Source organism: Mytilus californianus, unplaced genomic scaffold, assembly GCF_021869535.1.
Source record: "Mytilus californianus isolate M0D057914Y unplaced genomic scaffold, xbMytCali1.0.p SCAF_5, whole genome shotgun sequence".
NCBI lineage: Eukaryota > Metazoa > Mollusca > Bivalvia > Mytilida > Mytilidae > Mytilus > Mytilus californianus.
The window spans coordinates 110,362,464-110,379,136 of NW_026262701.1; the positions used below are offsets into that span (position 1 = coordinate 110,362,464).

At 30.9% G+C, this 16,673-nt stretch overlaps 1 protein-coding gene across 1 annotated transcript; it reads left to right on the top strand.

The window, feature by feature from the left end:
• The first annotated feature begins 1,850 nt into the window (after window positions 1-1,850).
• LOC127700598 (carbohydrate sulfotransferase 11-like) lies at window positions 1,851-13,291 on the top strand. Its single transcript, XM_052204147.1, has 3 exons — window positions 1,851-2,001; window positions 7,576-7,655; window positions 8,642-13,291. Exons 1-3 carry the CDS (start codon window positions 1,899-1,901, stop codon window positions 9,761-9,763), a joined length of 1,305 nt encoding a protein of 434 aa, XP_052060107.1. The 5' UTR covers window positions 1,851-1,898; the 3' UTR covers window positions 9,764-13,291.
• The last annotated feature ends 3,382 nt before the right edge of the window (window positions 13,292-16,673 follow it).

Sequence of the window (16,673 nt, forward strand, 5' to 3'; positions counted from 1 at the left end):
CAATCAATTATAATATCCCAAATGACATTTCTAAGTCATTCTTACATAGATTAACAGTAAATTATTTTAATTTGATTTGTAAGGCAACACCAGATAGTTTTCCGTTACCAAACTAATTGTTCGTTGTCATCAGGCATCAGGTTTTTTTTATATCGCTATAGATTAGTGTCCTGCATCAATGACAAAATGAACTAAATTAACCGCGCAGATCAGTTGTTTAACCTTAAGAAAATCAAAGTTATTAAGAAAGTCCAAGTAATTTTAAAATCAAGTTTTGAGTTAATGCTAAAAAGAGAAAATATATATAACATGGCCTATGTAAAGAAGTCAGAATTATAATTTATTACGTAATGTACAGAGTTTCTAAAGATAACTAGTTCGAAAGTTCAATAATTGTTTTGCACTGTGACACTGGCCGTGATCTGACGAATTCTGGTGTTAGCGAATTGTCACATGAACACGTGATCGTAAAGCGGTATAATTGTTCGGTCCTGACTGAGTATATTCAGATGGTCAGTGAATTAATTCCAGCCTACCCACGAGGGGGAGACTTGGCGGAATCTCCTGTCAGAATCTGCTGTTCGAGTCCAAAGCTGGATCTTATATAGTTCAGAGGGGCCATCCATCAGCTTTCAACAACAGCAATAAATGTCAACAGTTTATAGAGTAGTCTAGCTATTAAATAATACATGTACTAGGTTGGGCAGTTGACAATGCTATTTATATCTGCACAATGCAATTAACGTCGGCAGAATACATGTACGATAAGTGTCTGCAAGGTACATATACACCTTGTTAAATATTGTTCTTTCACACATTGTGTTACACCTAAATGAGGGGCTAGATGGGGCTTAAGGGTGTTCGCCACTCTGTTTCAAAATAACAAGCTTTTTAAAAGACTGTTCTAAATTGATAGTATATCAATAAAGGAACTAAAAAATCAGAAAAAAATGAAGGATCCGTGTGCTTGTTTTCGAGGTATAAGCCATTGAAAATTTGGCGGGAAATATTCCTCTCTAGACTTTTCATACATTTAACATTGGCACCCTTTTTCTTTAAAAAATATGAAAAAAATAATAAGGATTTTATAGGATTTTCAAATATGGCTTTTTAAACTATATGTAATTAAATTATGAAAAGAAAAGTAGGGGTTAGCGGGGATTTTTTTTTAATAGCACTGCATGGATAAAACCAGAGGATTCCGAATATCTGGCAAAAATTCAAAAACAAGAGGAGCGAACCCTTGATAAACAAATATAGAGAATATAGTGTTAAAAAATGAATAGTAGAGACAAATACGGCCTGTAATATAAAACATAGAAATAAAAAAAAACTACAATTATATATGTTGTCGCACTATCTAGGGCATAAATAATAGTTGACCATGAAGGGTTCTGGGTAGGTTAATTATGAAGCATCAAAAGGAAACCCTGCAATACAATATCACATTTTAAATAACAACATATATAAAATTATTCTTTCAAATCATGTATTATATCAATCTGATAAATTTAAGGACCGTAACATTAACTTGTTTCTATTAACGCCAGCTTGTTTCACATATGAAATTTAAAAAAAAAATGATCTATAGCATTGACTGATTTTCATCATCTGTCAATATGTGTGGCCGCTCACCCTATTCGTCTATAAAATTACGAGATCATTGTGTATCAATTTTTAAATGTGAATGTCATGCTGCCCGTCAAGATCCCTTAATTGTCTTATTCTTATTCTATATATGCTGCTGACCTTCGGGAATTTTTACAACAGTCATTGAAGTGTAATAAAAAATCGAAAAGACTTAATACAAAGAGGATTAAGTGATTTGTAGGAATAAAATTTTACAAGAAAATGTAACAGATGTCAAATTGGAAACGATTTGGAAGAATTTGAAATTAATGCAGCAAACGATGACGTTTTTAACCAACAAAAGTTCTTGTATGTTATCTGTGATTTGTATAATCTGTATGGTTATGATGTTATTTCTCGCTAATTTTACAGGTAAGCTTTGAGTGCATTTCTTTGTAACCAAAATTTTGTAAACCGTTGTGTGGCGTTTGTTATCGTTTGCTAAACGCTACAAAAGAAGAAACAAATGCATCGTTTAATCCGTGTTATCTGACCCTGTTTTGAACTTTCAATAATGCATGCACGTGTTGTTGGTAAACATATGTATCCCCATAAGTGTAATCAAATTCGAACCATTCTAAAATATTACAAGAAAGGTAAAATATAGGGGATACCTGATGAGGATAGGCCTAGGTCTACATGACCATAACCGAAACACCTCTTTGTAATACTGGTAATAAAAACACATACCAGATATGAATTTCTATTCTTAAAATACACACATAAGTCTCATACTACAAGCATGCAAGTATGAATTATGAAAAATGTATTCCACAAGAAAAAATATGTATCATTCACATAGTTATACCAGCTCTTAATTACTCTAAATATATGCACTTAGAAAATGGATGAATTACGAAGGATTATAATAAGATATACTGGATTGGTCCTGGACCCGATTTATTTTAATATATTAAAGGTTGAAGTTAGAAACAAATGTAGCGTTTGTACTAACAAAAGACAAACGACAAACTGCAGACGCATTTTTAGCGAGTGCATAGATTGTCAAAGTTTATGTAAACTTTGCAAACGTATGTTTGAAACAAATGATCAAAACATGTGCGCGCTTAGTCGTTTGCATCGTTTGTGCTAGAAAGAAATGCACTCTTTATTTTGTTTTAGAATTTAATCAAATGTCCAAGATTATTGTTTTCTTTGAGTATTGAAAAGATTCTTGCCCTAAAATATACTAGTAAAAAATAGTCCAAAGAATCTGGCAGGTTTCTTATAAAGACTGTGTAGTAGAGTTGCTGTCAAAATTAACGTTATACCAAATCACTTTTTAATACTACTATGGTGGCTACGAATAAACTTGAAATAAATTAAATAATTGGTATAGTTACTTTCGATGGATCATTTTAACAATATCATAATGCAAAATAAAGTTTGACGTGTCTTTCATATTCGCAAATGATAATTGTTCATTGGAGCGATATGTTCAGTATAATCATATATAATTTGTGTTATTATGAATTACAGCGTGAATTTTAACTATCTCCCAATAAAACCGCTCACTCATACTTAGTTACTAAGTAACAATATATCATCAGTTTTCCTCACAATGCAAACAAATATCCTTTGTACTTTTTCTCTATTTGAAAGGGTAAATCGTAGCTTCATATGTTAATTGCAGTTATTTTTCTCATATTTTTGCCTAAAATTTGGGCACAATTATTTCCTGGTGTTATCTGTCTACTGATTTACTCATTTTTTCATTGCACCCCTCCCCCACCCACCCTCTGTATCTCTTACATTTGTAAACAAGTACTATCTTTAAAAGAGATATGATTATCTGGGGGAAACCCAGTTGAAACTGAATAAAAGAAATGGAACTCTCCTTATCAAAGAAGGTAAAAAAAAGGCCAAGTTGGTAAATTTGAATTGTTTACATCTGCTTCTATGGGCTTTAAAAGTTTAATGAATGTGCATAATTTAGGATTTTATGCATTTTATATCTGTGTTTTTACTTTAATTATGGTATGGAGCTTCGAGATACTTGTAAACTTTCAAATTATAGGCAAAATTGCACAAAACAGTCGATTGTGGTAGGTGCAAATACATGTTGATCTTTTTTGTGCATAAGCATAAATTCCGCCGAAAAAAATACCAACGAAAGATAATAGCATGATCTTTTTAAAGCATTAATTTACATCTCTGCCCTCGGGAAAATTCCCCAAAATGAGTCATAATTTCATCGAAAAGAGAAAGTCGAGTACACCTTTTTATGTTCAGGCGTGTTTGAGTTGACTATTCTGTCTTGAAAACGCATAAAAGACAAATTCTATTCAGATTCTATTATTCTTATAAATCTAGGCTATAGGTTGATATAATAACATTAGAAATTTACAGTTCTAAAAAATGTAATATATGGGTCAAGTGACATAGTATTATCTTTCTAATGAGTCATAACAACAGAGTAGGTGTGTTCGAATAACAAATTTTCACTAAAAGTACTTGGCGACAGACTTTACAAGTGGATCTTAAAAATGCATATCTTTAAAAAAAACTTTATTTTTTGTGTGTTATCTAGGGTAATTAGTCTTCAACCTCTGAAAATTGTTAGTCTGCCCTTTCACGAAATATTTAATCAGAATTTTTAAAAATATTTTTGAACTTTCGAAAATTCCCCCTGTCAACGTATCAGACAATAGTTTTAAGTTGACGATATGTATAAAAGTACATAACATGATACTCAATAGCTAGTAGATACATTTGTCTTTCAAAATACAACTGGCATATAAGGATCATAATGATGCTATGCGGATAAATTGATCGGTTTTCAAGAGCTAAATTGACAGCGCGTCATCACTACAATGGCTTCCATTTTTACATCGCGATGGCCGTGAGGGCATTCCGATGTATTGCTATCGCCTAGATTTCCATTACGTAACTTTCGTTTTGGGTTGGTAACCGATCTATAAACATGATAAAAACGCAGACATTAAGGAGTGCAAAAGTAACATTCCTTATCGTTTGTTATAAATACATCTCTTCAATGAATACTGATAAAAATATTTTTGTTTAGAACATAAATTAATAATATGAAAATGTTTTGTCGTTAGATATATATGTATAAGTAAAAAATCATTGATAATATCTATGCACACGTACCGAAAAATTGTGTGAACGCATGCGGAAGAATATCTCAAGAACATTTTGCGGCAATCCCCGCAAGGACCGGTAACTCTGCATGGAAGTTTATTTTTGCGGGAAAATATGAATGCCTACTCATATCCGCTCTTTTAGAAAAATCGGAGTTTTACAGAAGAGTGTCCACCATGCACTTGCACTGCACTATTATTAGAATAGTAGAATAGAATGATGTACAAATGTATGAAAATTATATATACATGTAACTGTTATATTAATATAATATATAACAACAAACCAGTGAAGCCTGATTTGTATCACTACAATATAATAGTTATTACGGTGAGGTTGAATTTCCTGTCATTTATTCATCATCCACGCACGAACTTGTCTCAGAAAAAAATATATCTCTGTACATTAACCTCAGTTTCAGGTATAGAGATGAGATTTTTTTCTGAAACAAGACTTAGTGCTTTTGGCCATCCACAAGAACTTGCGGTCATCCGATGTTCAGTACTTCAGTACTTTGATTACGATTATAAAGATTAGGTGGCGTAATGGGGAGATAATTTTGTCGAAGAAGAATCCTGATTGGCTAGAGATACAATCTATTTCGGTGTGTATAACGGGGACGTACGGACGCCAAAGGGAGATGATCTATATAATACAGCTTTTGACAAGTTATTAAATTTGCGATATAGGTATTTTGACATTCTTTATTTCAAGTATAATAATACTTTGTACTCTTTGGGTTAATTATAACGCCTTGGAAGTTTTAGTCGATAAGATATATTTATAGCACTCGAGCTATTAATAGCCTAATTGACCTGGTAGATCTAATGAACTTGTCAGTTGTTTTCCATTCGTTTAATGTGTTTGAGCTTTTGATTTTGCCATTTGATAAGGGACTTTCCGTTTTGAATTTCCCTTAGAGTTCGGTATTTTTGTTATTTACTTTTTACCGGCTACTCATATATTAAAGGCTAAGCCTACAAAATCCAAACAATTTGACAGTGGTTATAATGACACCTTCTTTACCTGAGTTTATTTTAATCCATCTGGATAATTTCATTTTCAAGTTTGATTTTATGTCTGTAATATTTTCTTTTTACTTTAGCATATATCTTTTTTTGTTGGTTTTGTTCAATTCCGTTATTTTGTCCAATCAGAGTAAAGATTTGTGACATCATGCATGCCGTTACCATAGTGAAGCATCCTTAATAAATAGATCACAAACCGATATATTACTGACTGCGTCAGTAAAAAAAAACAATATCTCATTTACACCAATAGCGCATGCGTGTCCATTAATGGAGACTACAAGGAACTCCTTAATGACTTGATACGGCAAAGGAGCAGGACCAAGTTTCCCTGTATATGTTTTACTCACAGGATCCTACTCGAAATTAAATATAAAAGAGTCGATCCATATCATAAACTTAAAATATCGTATCACAATTTTACAGATTTCCACCAAACAAAAAGTTAACAATCTTAAAAGCGTTTTGATACAAGATTGCAGATTGGTCAAATTTTGAATCGAAGGACATCGCTAACCAATATTCATTATTTTGTATCCGAAAGACAATTCATAGTTTTACATCCAACATAAATTTGTTTTGGTTAACGGTGTCCTTTGTAAATATTTTTGCGATAAACACTCAAATTTGCCAAAATCTCTCCAAATTGTGGTTTTGGACTATTTTCAGGCGTTTATAATTTGATGACTGTTTGGAAATATGCCATATAATATCGTTAGGACCATCAAGTACACATGGCTGTGATACTATGAATTTAAGCAAAGATTGAAAGACTTTTTGAAAATGGCCTAGGTGTGAAATAAAGTCGGGAGAAATTGACCCTACTTGTTTATATTTGGATGTTGAATGTTATGTTGGACAGATATATGATTTCTTACCTCTACATAAACCTTTAATTCAATTTCTTTACTCTTATTCATTTATGGCTATCATGAAAATACTCTTGCAAAAATCATTAAAAGATAAGTTCAATATGCAGTGTCAGAAAGGTCAGGAGATATCTTGAAACGTGTCATAAAACATATCTTATCATGCGGACACCTTCATTTATCAGACAAGAAAGGAGAAGACGAAAAGATAAACAACAGTTCACCCCCCTTTCCCCAACACACACACAAACCATAAGATTGGGTAACACAAAACCATCCAACAACAAAAATCCAAGGTGAACTTTTACCATTACATTTGCGCGCAGCTTTTTATTACATTTGCGCGCATTCGTTTTACATGAAAAAAACAACAACAAGTAAACTTAGATAATAGAGAGGTAAAATATACTTATTTATTTATCTATTTACAGTTTTTATCATGCCTTTGCACCGTGTTACTGTTTAGTATAAAATTTATAAAAAATGTTTTTATAATTCTCTTTCCAGGTCTTCTGCTATAGTTTTAAGTCCCGTACTATTTTTAATGACCTAGAAATTTTTAGTCGTTTTAAAATAAAGAAAATAGGAAAGGTGATAATTTTTCTCACTGCCGTACGCATAGTATTCTGAATTACAATAATTGTGATATACGAGATATAATATCACTGTTCAAATTCAATATTATCTTATGCATCATCGCCGCGATATAGCCTTGTTGTGCTAATGCGGCGTAAAGCAACCAACAATCAATCAATCAATCTTATGCATCTTTCCATTTAAGAAAGGTCTTTAAAACAGAGCGTTGACACATGATCTGTATTTTGATTAGATTGGAATCGGGTTTAAAAAATATGGATTTAGATTAAAATTTCAACATTTTGAAATGTGAGATAGAGCACACAATTTGTTGTTAACGTTGATAACATTATGCTTTGTCTCTTTTTCAGAACGTACGTATATGCCATACGAAAGAATTAAAGATAATTTATTTAAACTACATCCAGATGTACTCACAGAATCATCCTTAGTAAGCATAACTTGTGTCTCCAGTAAAAAAAATATGCACGTCCAGTGTTTTGAAGAAATTTGAAGGGCTTTTATATATTTATCATTTTTTTCTTGTCTATTGGTTATTTATGACGATGTATGGTTTGCTGTTCCCCACATCGCGTTTCATTCATATTGATTATTAAGAGGTATGGTCAATTTACAATGTATGTGTTTCACTCAGGGGATTTTAATCGAAAGAAAATGAAAACCAGTCGTAGATTTTGCCGTTGAAGACAATTTTTATACATTATAGGTAAATGTAGTGCATAATTTTGCCTGGAAGGACATCTAAGTGAATAGCTTATATAAAAAAAATTAGTAACAGCCCTACTATTGGGGATACGATTTAAACGTTCTTTTAACTTTGTTTTATATAGTGAAAAGTACTGAAAATTTATCAGAGATGCAGTTTTGAAAGGTTAAACAAGAAGTATTATAGTTCATTCATTCATTCATGACACACAAGATCACTACACGCACATGGTACAATACAAAAAGCCTAGATGCAGTGCTTTTATTGTTGGTCTTCACCCCTAAGTCACAGTGAAGCCTTCAACACGGAACAAAATCTTACACCTCATTCCAAGATCAAACCAGGCGCTAGCATTAGTTTTTATCCTAATATTTTGCCAGATTTAGATCATGCTTTGAATATTCTATCAGAATTTATGAAATGGTTTGATGTTGAAATACGACATTTGTTTGAATATAAGATAAAAGTATACACACACAGCTGTGATATTGTGAATTCCTTGTAAATATATTTTTTTCTTGATGGGAAATAATTCAGGAGAATTGGCCCTCTTCCTCTGTCAAGGCATATTTTTTAAAAAGCTTGCTAAACCTATCATCAACTGTTTAAAATATTATACAAATTTTTACCTTCGAACTAGTGCGTGAATGCTACTTTCCAAATTGTGATTTTCAATAGTTTGAATGGAAAAGTTTTACTTTCTTTTTCAGAAATATCAATCTTTGGTAAACGAGATATATGCAGAGCGAGTACTACATTTGCGGGAGACATGTCGGATCAATTCAGATGAGTTTCTTGGCGATTCTAAAGACCAAGATGTGAAACATAATATACACGTAGAACAAAATCATAATTTAGTATATTGTCAGATTCAGAAAGTTGGATCATCATTTTTACGGAAATTATTAAGTAAAGTATTCAAGAGTAGTAATATAAAGAGATCAAAACGAGGTTTTATAAGATTAACACAACATAAAGATATTGGTTTTGCAGAGCTTCATTCCGTTATACAGAAATCCGACAAATTTATGTTTGTTCGAGAACCATATTCCCGTGTTCTGTCTGGATATGTTGATAAGTTATTTTGTACTAATACACTTTACTGGAAAGTAACGGGAAAATATATAGTTTCACAATTGCGTATAGATGCTAGTGATGCTTCTTTGCGATGTGGGCACGATGTTACATTCCCAGAATTCGTCAAGTATATCATTCATTCAGAAAGCCTTAGCAGGCACAAAGACCGACACTTTACACCGATGTACGAACACTGTCGGCCATGTCAAATTCCTTATGATTTTATCGGGAAATTGGAATCTTTTAAAGAAGATGTCTTATTTTTGATAAATGTCTGGAACAATGCTTATGAAACTAATATTACATTCAATGACTTCGATACTGAGACAACTGAATCAAGAGTGTTCGGACAGGTTACACGCATATTTGGGATGAGGAAACAATTGGAACGGTGCATGTCATTCTACAACGCTAGTGTAAGGTCCTGGAGAGATTTACAAATAAGAGGAGTATTACCAATACAGGAACCATACCCATTCAGTCCAGAGTTTACTCGAGATCATATGACTAAAATGGATTTTTTCGAAGCAGCCAAACAAGCTATTGCTTCCGTGTCTGATATCAGATCTGTCAAAGCTCAGCGTAATGAGGCTTTCATTGAAGCATTTAGTTTAGTACCAATGGAAGATTTATATCAATTGCAAAATATTTTAAAACCAGATTGTGATTTATTTAATTATGATTGTAAACCGCCAAAAATATTTGTTAGAAATAACAACAGTGTTAAACGATTGAAATATTTTGACCTATTGTGAAAACTAAATTTTAACAGAAAGTCTTCTCGCTTATGAACATTTTTTCCATACTACCGTATAGAATATAATATACAGTATGGACGGTTATAAAGGTTATACAATTTATCAGATAATAACTTTATCAACTGGTAATTGCACCGTGTTAAAACGTCATGTGATTAAGGTACGTTTAGGGAAACGTCCAGTAGTCTAGATTTTTGTTTTAATGGGTACATGTGTTGGTTGATATTTTTCCGTTGCGAAATCGTTAGCCTCTTAGGGGGAATATAGTTTTTGGTGTGATTTTTTCTGTTACTTTTTATAATGTTCGTGCTTCCTTAATGAATCCTAGTGTAATATGCATACTTAGGGCCGTTTGAGAACATTAACTACATGACTGAATTAATATTAGAGAGCAAATAACTATCAAGATTAAATTCAAATTAGTAGATAATGATAGATATGGAAAGTTTATGATACGGATCCTAATTTCTATCCTATCAAAATCAATAAATTTGTACTGGTGTGTCCTATTTTGTTTGTAATGAAGTACAGAAAATAAAGGGGAATGCAAGCATATTACCTCAACAAGACATACATTGTAATATACATACAATGTATGTACATATCATGCAGTTGTTGAATCCACTCTCCTCAGTGACCATGACTTTTCAATAAATGGAGCAGCATACTGCATAAGTTAACTGACGGACATAAAAGACATAAAACCAATTTATCTAAGATATTCATATCACCGATATTTAAATGCTACACTATACAATATATTTCGAAGGTCTGCGTATTAAGAACTTAGAGTAAAAACATGTATTCATCTTCAATTTCATTTTTACACACAAAACAAGATCTTTCATTAGGTATTCTTATATTGTCTTGTTTGCAATAACACCACACCTAAATTTGGCATAAGAACTTCTAAATTTAAAAGACATATTTTGTTGAATATGAATATAACTATGTAGAATATTGAGATGTATACAGCTAATAAGTACGAAGTTTGTTACCATTTCTCTGTGCCATTCTTCAATATGTTTATTAAATGAAATATCTTCAAGTTGTGAAACAATATTCTTATGAAAACTAGTATACAATTCAAAATTACAAAAGTTTTTTCATGACTCCATTTATTACACCAGTTTTTTTTTATTATCATTATTTACAGCAATTTGAACACTTTATATACTAGTCAACAAAAGTAACGGTACACAAGTTTGAACTCTAATTTATCATAAAACATAATAAATAGGAAAAACTGTTAAATTATCCAAAGAAAAACAAACAATTGAAAGATTAAAAGAATCTAACGAAATTGGAAAGTAAGAAAATACCGTGTTATTGGACACAGGGGTAAAATTTATTTTTGCAGAAAATGATGACAAAAGTCGGCACTTAATTTCGAAGATGAGAATTTAGTATTCAAATATCTGCAAAGGCATTCAAAATATTAAGCAGACCATGCTTAAGTTTAAAGTTTTAAGTTCTAATATAGATTTTTGAATTTTTGGGTGAAAATACGATTTTTGAAATAACAAAAATTGCCAAAAAAATAAAATAATTGCGTATTTGGCTTAAATCAATGGTTTTGATAAGAAAATAGCACTATGTAAATATTAGACCAATTGGGCAAAATTTACCTTGGTACAGTGTATCCAATTTCATTATATATGGAAAATACATTGCCTTGTATCGTTTCTTTTGTTGACTAGTAAATAATTTATTATCATAAAATTGACTGACTTTATAATAAGATGGTATACTGTCTTATGTATTGCAAAGTAAGGGGCAATAGTTCTTTTTATTTATATTAATAGAACAACTTTGTTGCAGAGAGTTAGTGAACTTGAGTAAATATCACTTTCAAGATTTGATTTGATTCTTTACCATTACCTATACATGTGGTATAAAATTTGACATTGTTACCTTAAGTAGTGGACAGCCAAGGGTTCACTGATGATAATTATTTATTATATTATAATTACTAATTTCAAACTAGTTCAGTTATTATCTGTAAGAAATATTAAGGAGTTAAATAATCTGGGTAAATAACTTTATGAGGCAGAGAAAATTCGTGACACTTGATTTTTGTTATGTACCTTTATTACCAATGTAAATTGTATGCCAAACTCCGCTATATGTTAGAAATTGTTTATGACATTAATGCTGTATATGTAAACTGTATAAATTGTGTATCTGTTTAATCCTATGAGCTGTATTTGCTTACGGAATAAAGTATTATTATTATTATTATATATGTATAAGGGTATGTATGGGGTCCTTCATTTCTGTATTCTTTAATTTTTTCGCTCATTATTCTTTTTTAAAATGGCTATTCTGTAATTACTTGATATCTGTATTCCGGACATTGTTCTTTTCTGTAATCAGTATATTTTTATCCGATTCTTTAATTTTTGCAGTTATTCTTTATATTTTAGCACCCCATTATTCTCTATTCTTTTTTCCCTATTTTTCTCTATTCTTTTTTGTTTTTGTTTTGTGCCCATTATTCTCTATTCTGTAAACCCCATCCACACCCTCATTCATACCCAATAAAATATTTCAAGAAGTGGGGGAGGGGGTGCTTCCTCTGACTCACTGCAATAATGAATGATCTATGAATTATCAGAAATATAATACATACTAGATTCAATAGTTTATTAGATTCAATAGTTTATTAAAGTCTCACCACATACATACAAGTATATAAACACATTATAATATCAAGTACACAATATAAAAATTTAGAATGCATGTGCCATTCTTAAAAGAACTATGAGAGAATGTTATATACAATTATAAAACAACAGAATTAAAACATAATTTTGTTATTTACACAAAACATAAAAGTGCAATATCACCATGCACATTCAAGGATAAAACCTGTTACATGTACATAAAAAAAAATAACAATGATTTTTTAACAATCTAAGATACTATCAGATTATTCCATCCATATTTTATTTAGGAAAGGATTTGTATAGGTTTTGTCTTTTGTCCAATCCCTTTGTTTAAATGTACGTTTGATATTTGAACAATAAAATATTTTGAATTGAAAAAAAACACCAACAAAACGTTATAATTTATTCTGTTATTTTCCATGACACTACTTCTTGCATTTACACGAAAATGTCTATCATATTGGTATCCCAAGCCATGAATACTTTTTGTGTACCGCATTGAAAAGGGACAAAGAACTTAAAAGCCATTAGATATAACAAAACATTTACTCATTGCATATTGTTGTTCAAGCACTTGTTGATAATGTCTTGATTAATTAGACAATTAACTGATGTTCTGCAATTATAGCAATTACTCAAGAAAAGACTATCTTTATATGACTGTAACAACACAAGCTGAACTTGTGATAAAAACAAAGTTTCGCTTCGCCATATCTTATTTGTATGAAATTTGCCTTTCTATAAAGAGCCATCAGATCAAAGTAAATCGTTCGAAGATTGAAGCAATGTAAGTTGACACTTATCATATTACTGTTATTTTTGAATATTTTAATTATTAAATATGCTTAAAAATGAACATTTTCGGGAGATTTTTCTTCTGCCTTAGATTTTTGTTAAACTGCAGTGTCATAAAATTCAGGTTTTTTTCTAACTGTTGTGGATTTCAATACATCCCAATATTATGGAATTGTATGCGACTGTCATACAAATTAGAGGTTTAGCTAGCTATAAAACCAGGTTTAATCAACCATTTTCCACATAAGGAAATGCTCGTACCAAGTCACAATATAATGGAATTGTATGCGAATGTCATACACGTGAGAGGTTTAGCTATCTATAAAACCAGGTTTAATCCACCATTTTCCACATACGGAAGTACCTGTACCAAGTCAGGAAAATGTTTTGTGTGTTTGAGCTTTTGATTTTGCCATTTGATAACAGACTTCCCATTTTGAATTGTCCTTGGAGTTCGGTATTTTTGTTATTTAACTTTTTCCCAAAATAGTTATTTATAAATTTATTTTTAATGGTTATATATCCTGCCGGTAAAAATATTTTGGGATGTACAAGGTCTTGCCTTTTCTCAGACTGTTATGACGTCTTTTAACTCATTCTAGCGGAGGTATACCGATTGATATTTCACTGTTTATTCTTTTGAAGGAATTAAAGTAGCCTTCAGTAAATATGAGTTCTCTTAGATCGGTACTTTGTATCGCTTGTCTAGGTTAGTTGTGTGTGTACTTATTACCGAAACGTAAAAATCCGAGTCCTTTCTAACTGATGTTCACAATTTCAGAATGTTGATCGCTCACAAACATATTTTAACCACCAAATACTATATGTGCTCGTCCAAAAGCAGGAGCCTTTTTAATACCAATGGTTGTTGCGTAATATAATTTATTTCGTTTATTGTTTTATAATGTATTTTGTTGTTTAAGAATACGTAAACCGTTGGTTTTCTCATTTGAATTTTACTACATTTCGTCGCCAATTCAATTCAATTCAATATTTTATTGAAGTCTCATCTCTCAGTGATATATAATACAACATTACATTAAGTGTAAAATATTGATATGAAATAAAAAGCCATTCTGTACAAAATTATAAGAGACTATTGCATTAAAACATAAAAGAAAATTCGTCTATTATAAAACATATTTATATATTAAGTACATCATTTACAATATAAAACATTTCTACGTCTATTGAAAATTAGGTAACAGGCTTTGGAACGGCTACGAATCATATTAATATATGTTATTAAAACACTAATTTCTGTTTATCATCAAAAGACATAAAATCACTATTAAAATGTTTTTGCTTCATCAAATGATTTTTTTATACCATCGTTTTATAATGGACACGATCAAATAACATGCGCTTCATTTTTTAAAATATGTAAACAATTATCACAGACTCGCACCTCTAGAAGTAATTTTACAATTCTCCCTGTTTCGATTCTTCTACTCCACACCGAAATTTGGCAAAAGAACTCCTTTGTGGAAATGGCATTGAAATTGTACAACATGTTTCAGTTACAAAACGGTTCTTAAATGAATTATATGTTCTTTTGTTGCCAACTTTACCAGATAGAGCTTTTTCTGGCGGTAAATGGCATTGCAACTGATCAACATATTTACTAAACATTCTAGACATAGCAATAAACAACTGAGATACTATCAATATATATTCAGTAATGTTACACAAATATTATACATCGTACTCAGAAAACGTTTTCCTTACATAAACATTCCAATTTTTTATACACTTGTGTTTTCTACTTATAATACCTGCTCATATGAAAACCTTTCTGTTTAACCGATTAGACCTCATATTGTTTAAACGGCACCAGAGTCTAATTAAACATTGCCATTATTTTTGAAAGATAGGTATCCACCCCATATCCCTGCAACTGCAGCATTTGGAGTATACAAACAGACTCCAAGAAAAAATGTGTAAGCCCTATTACCTCGGCGCCTTTGATATGGAATTTTCCCATTGTTGAAGACCGTACGGTACTATGAAGTTGTTCACATCTTCGTGCTTTGGTCGTCTCATGGGGGTTTACTCCTTGTTTGCCCACATTTAATTATACCAATTATCTATTAGTAAAGAAAACAATTAAGACAAAAGGTTAAATGAGCATACAATTGTATAGTCTATTCCAACTTTATAGGTATATAGTTTATCTGTGTTTTCTATATATATTCAGGTATTTTTCATTTTGTAGTTCCATTTTTATTTGTATTATTATAGATAAATGATAAATAAATCATTTTTTTTCTCAATAATTTCATATCAATTCATCGATTCATATAATATACAACTAATGACAAAACAATGGCATTCATTTATAAAAGTGTCTTAATAATTCATCAGTTTCTAAATGATTATATTATAAATACACAAATGTATGATAAAATTTTCTTTTATTGCAAACATAATTTAAATATGCATTGCATAAGAAAATAAATAAAGCACTATGTGATATATAAGTAATATGGGGCACTTTGTGTATAATGATGAAAAACACAACATTTTATATAAAAATAAGAAGATGTGGTATAATTGCCAATGAGACAACTCTCCACCAGAAACCAAATGACATATAAGTTAACAACTTTAGGTCACAGTATGGCCCTCAACAATAAGCAAAACCCATATCGCATAGTCAGCTATAATAGGCCGCGAAATGACAAAAGTAAATTACAATTCAAACGAGAAAACTAACGGCCTGATTTATGTAAAAAAAACAATGAACGAAATGCAAATATGTAACACAGGAACAAACGACAACCACTGAATTACAGGCTCCTGACTTGCGACAGTCACATGCATAATGTGGCGGGGGTTAAACATGTTATCGGGCGCCCAACCCTCGCCTAATCCTGGGACAGTGGTGCAACAGAACAACACAAGAACTGTGCAAAACAATAAACAAACTACACATTTGATCAACAGCAACACACAACAACCACTGAATTGCAGGCTGAAATTTCCATAAAAAGCGAAAGAAGAACATTTTTGCTTGGATGCAGATTATTGTTCAAATTATGTCATTTTTAAAGCTTGGCTACTGAACAGTGGCATTTGTATTTTATTTTGTAGAATGAATTTGGTTTTTTATATAAAATTTCAGAACAAATTATTTAATAAATTTAAAATAATAATTAAGGTGAATAAATTAAAAGAAACTTTTAATAACACTTATTTTATTCTTAAGTTTTATTATTTTACTGATTATATTTTTTTACAGAATGTACTAACAAATTAAAAAAATTGTCGATAATTGGTCAAAATAATAAACATTTTTGTATATTTTTTGTCAAATTCAATACATTTCCCTAGATTTCATAGGAGTATCTTTTCTAAAATTTTACAGGTAAATTAAAGGTTAGAAATATGATTAAAATTCAGAAATAAACTATAATTGTTAAAACAACAAAACACCCTATGTT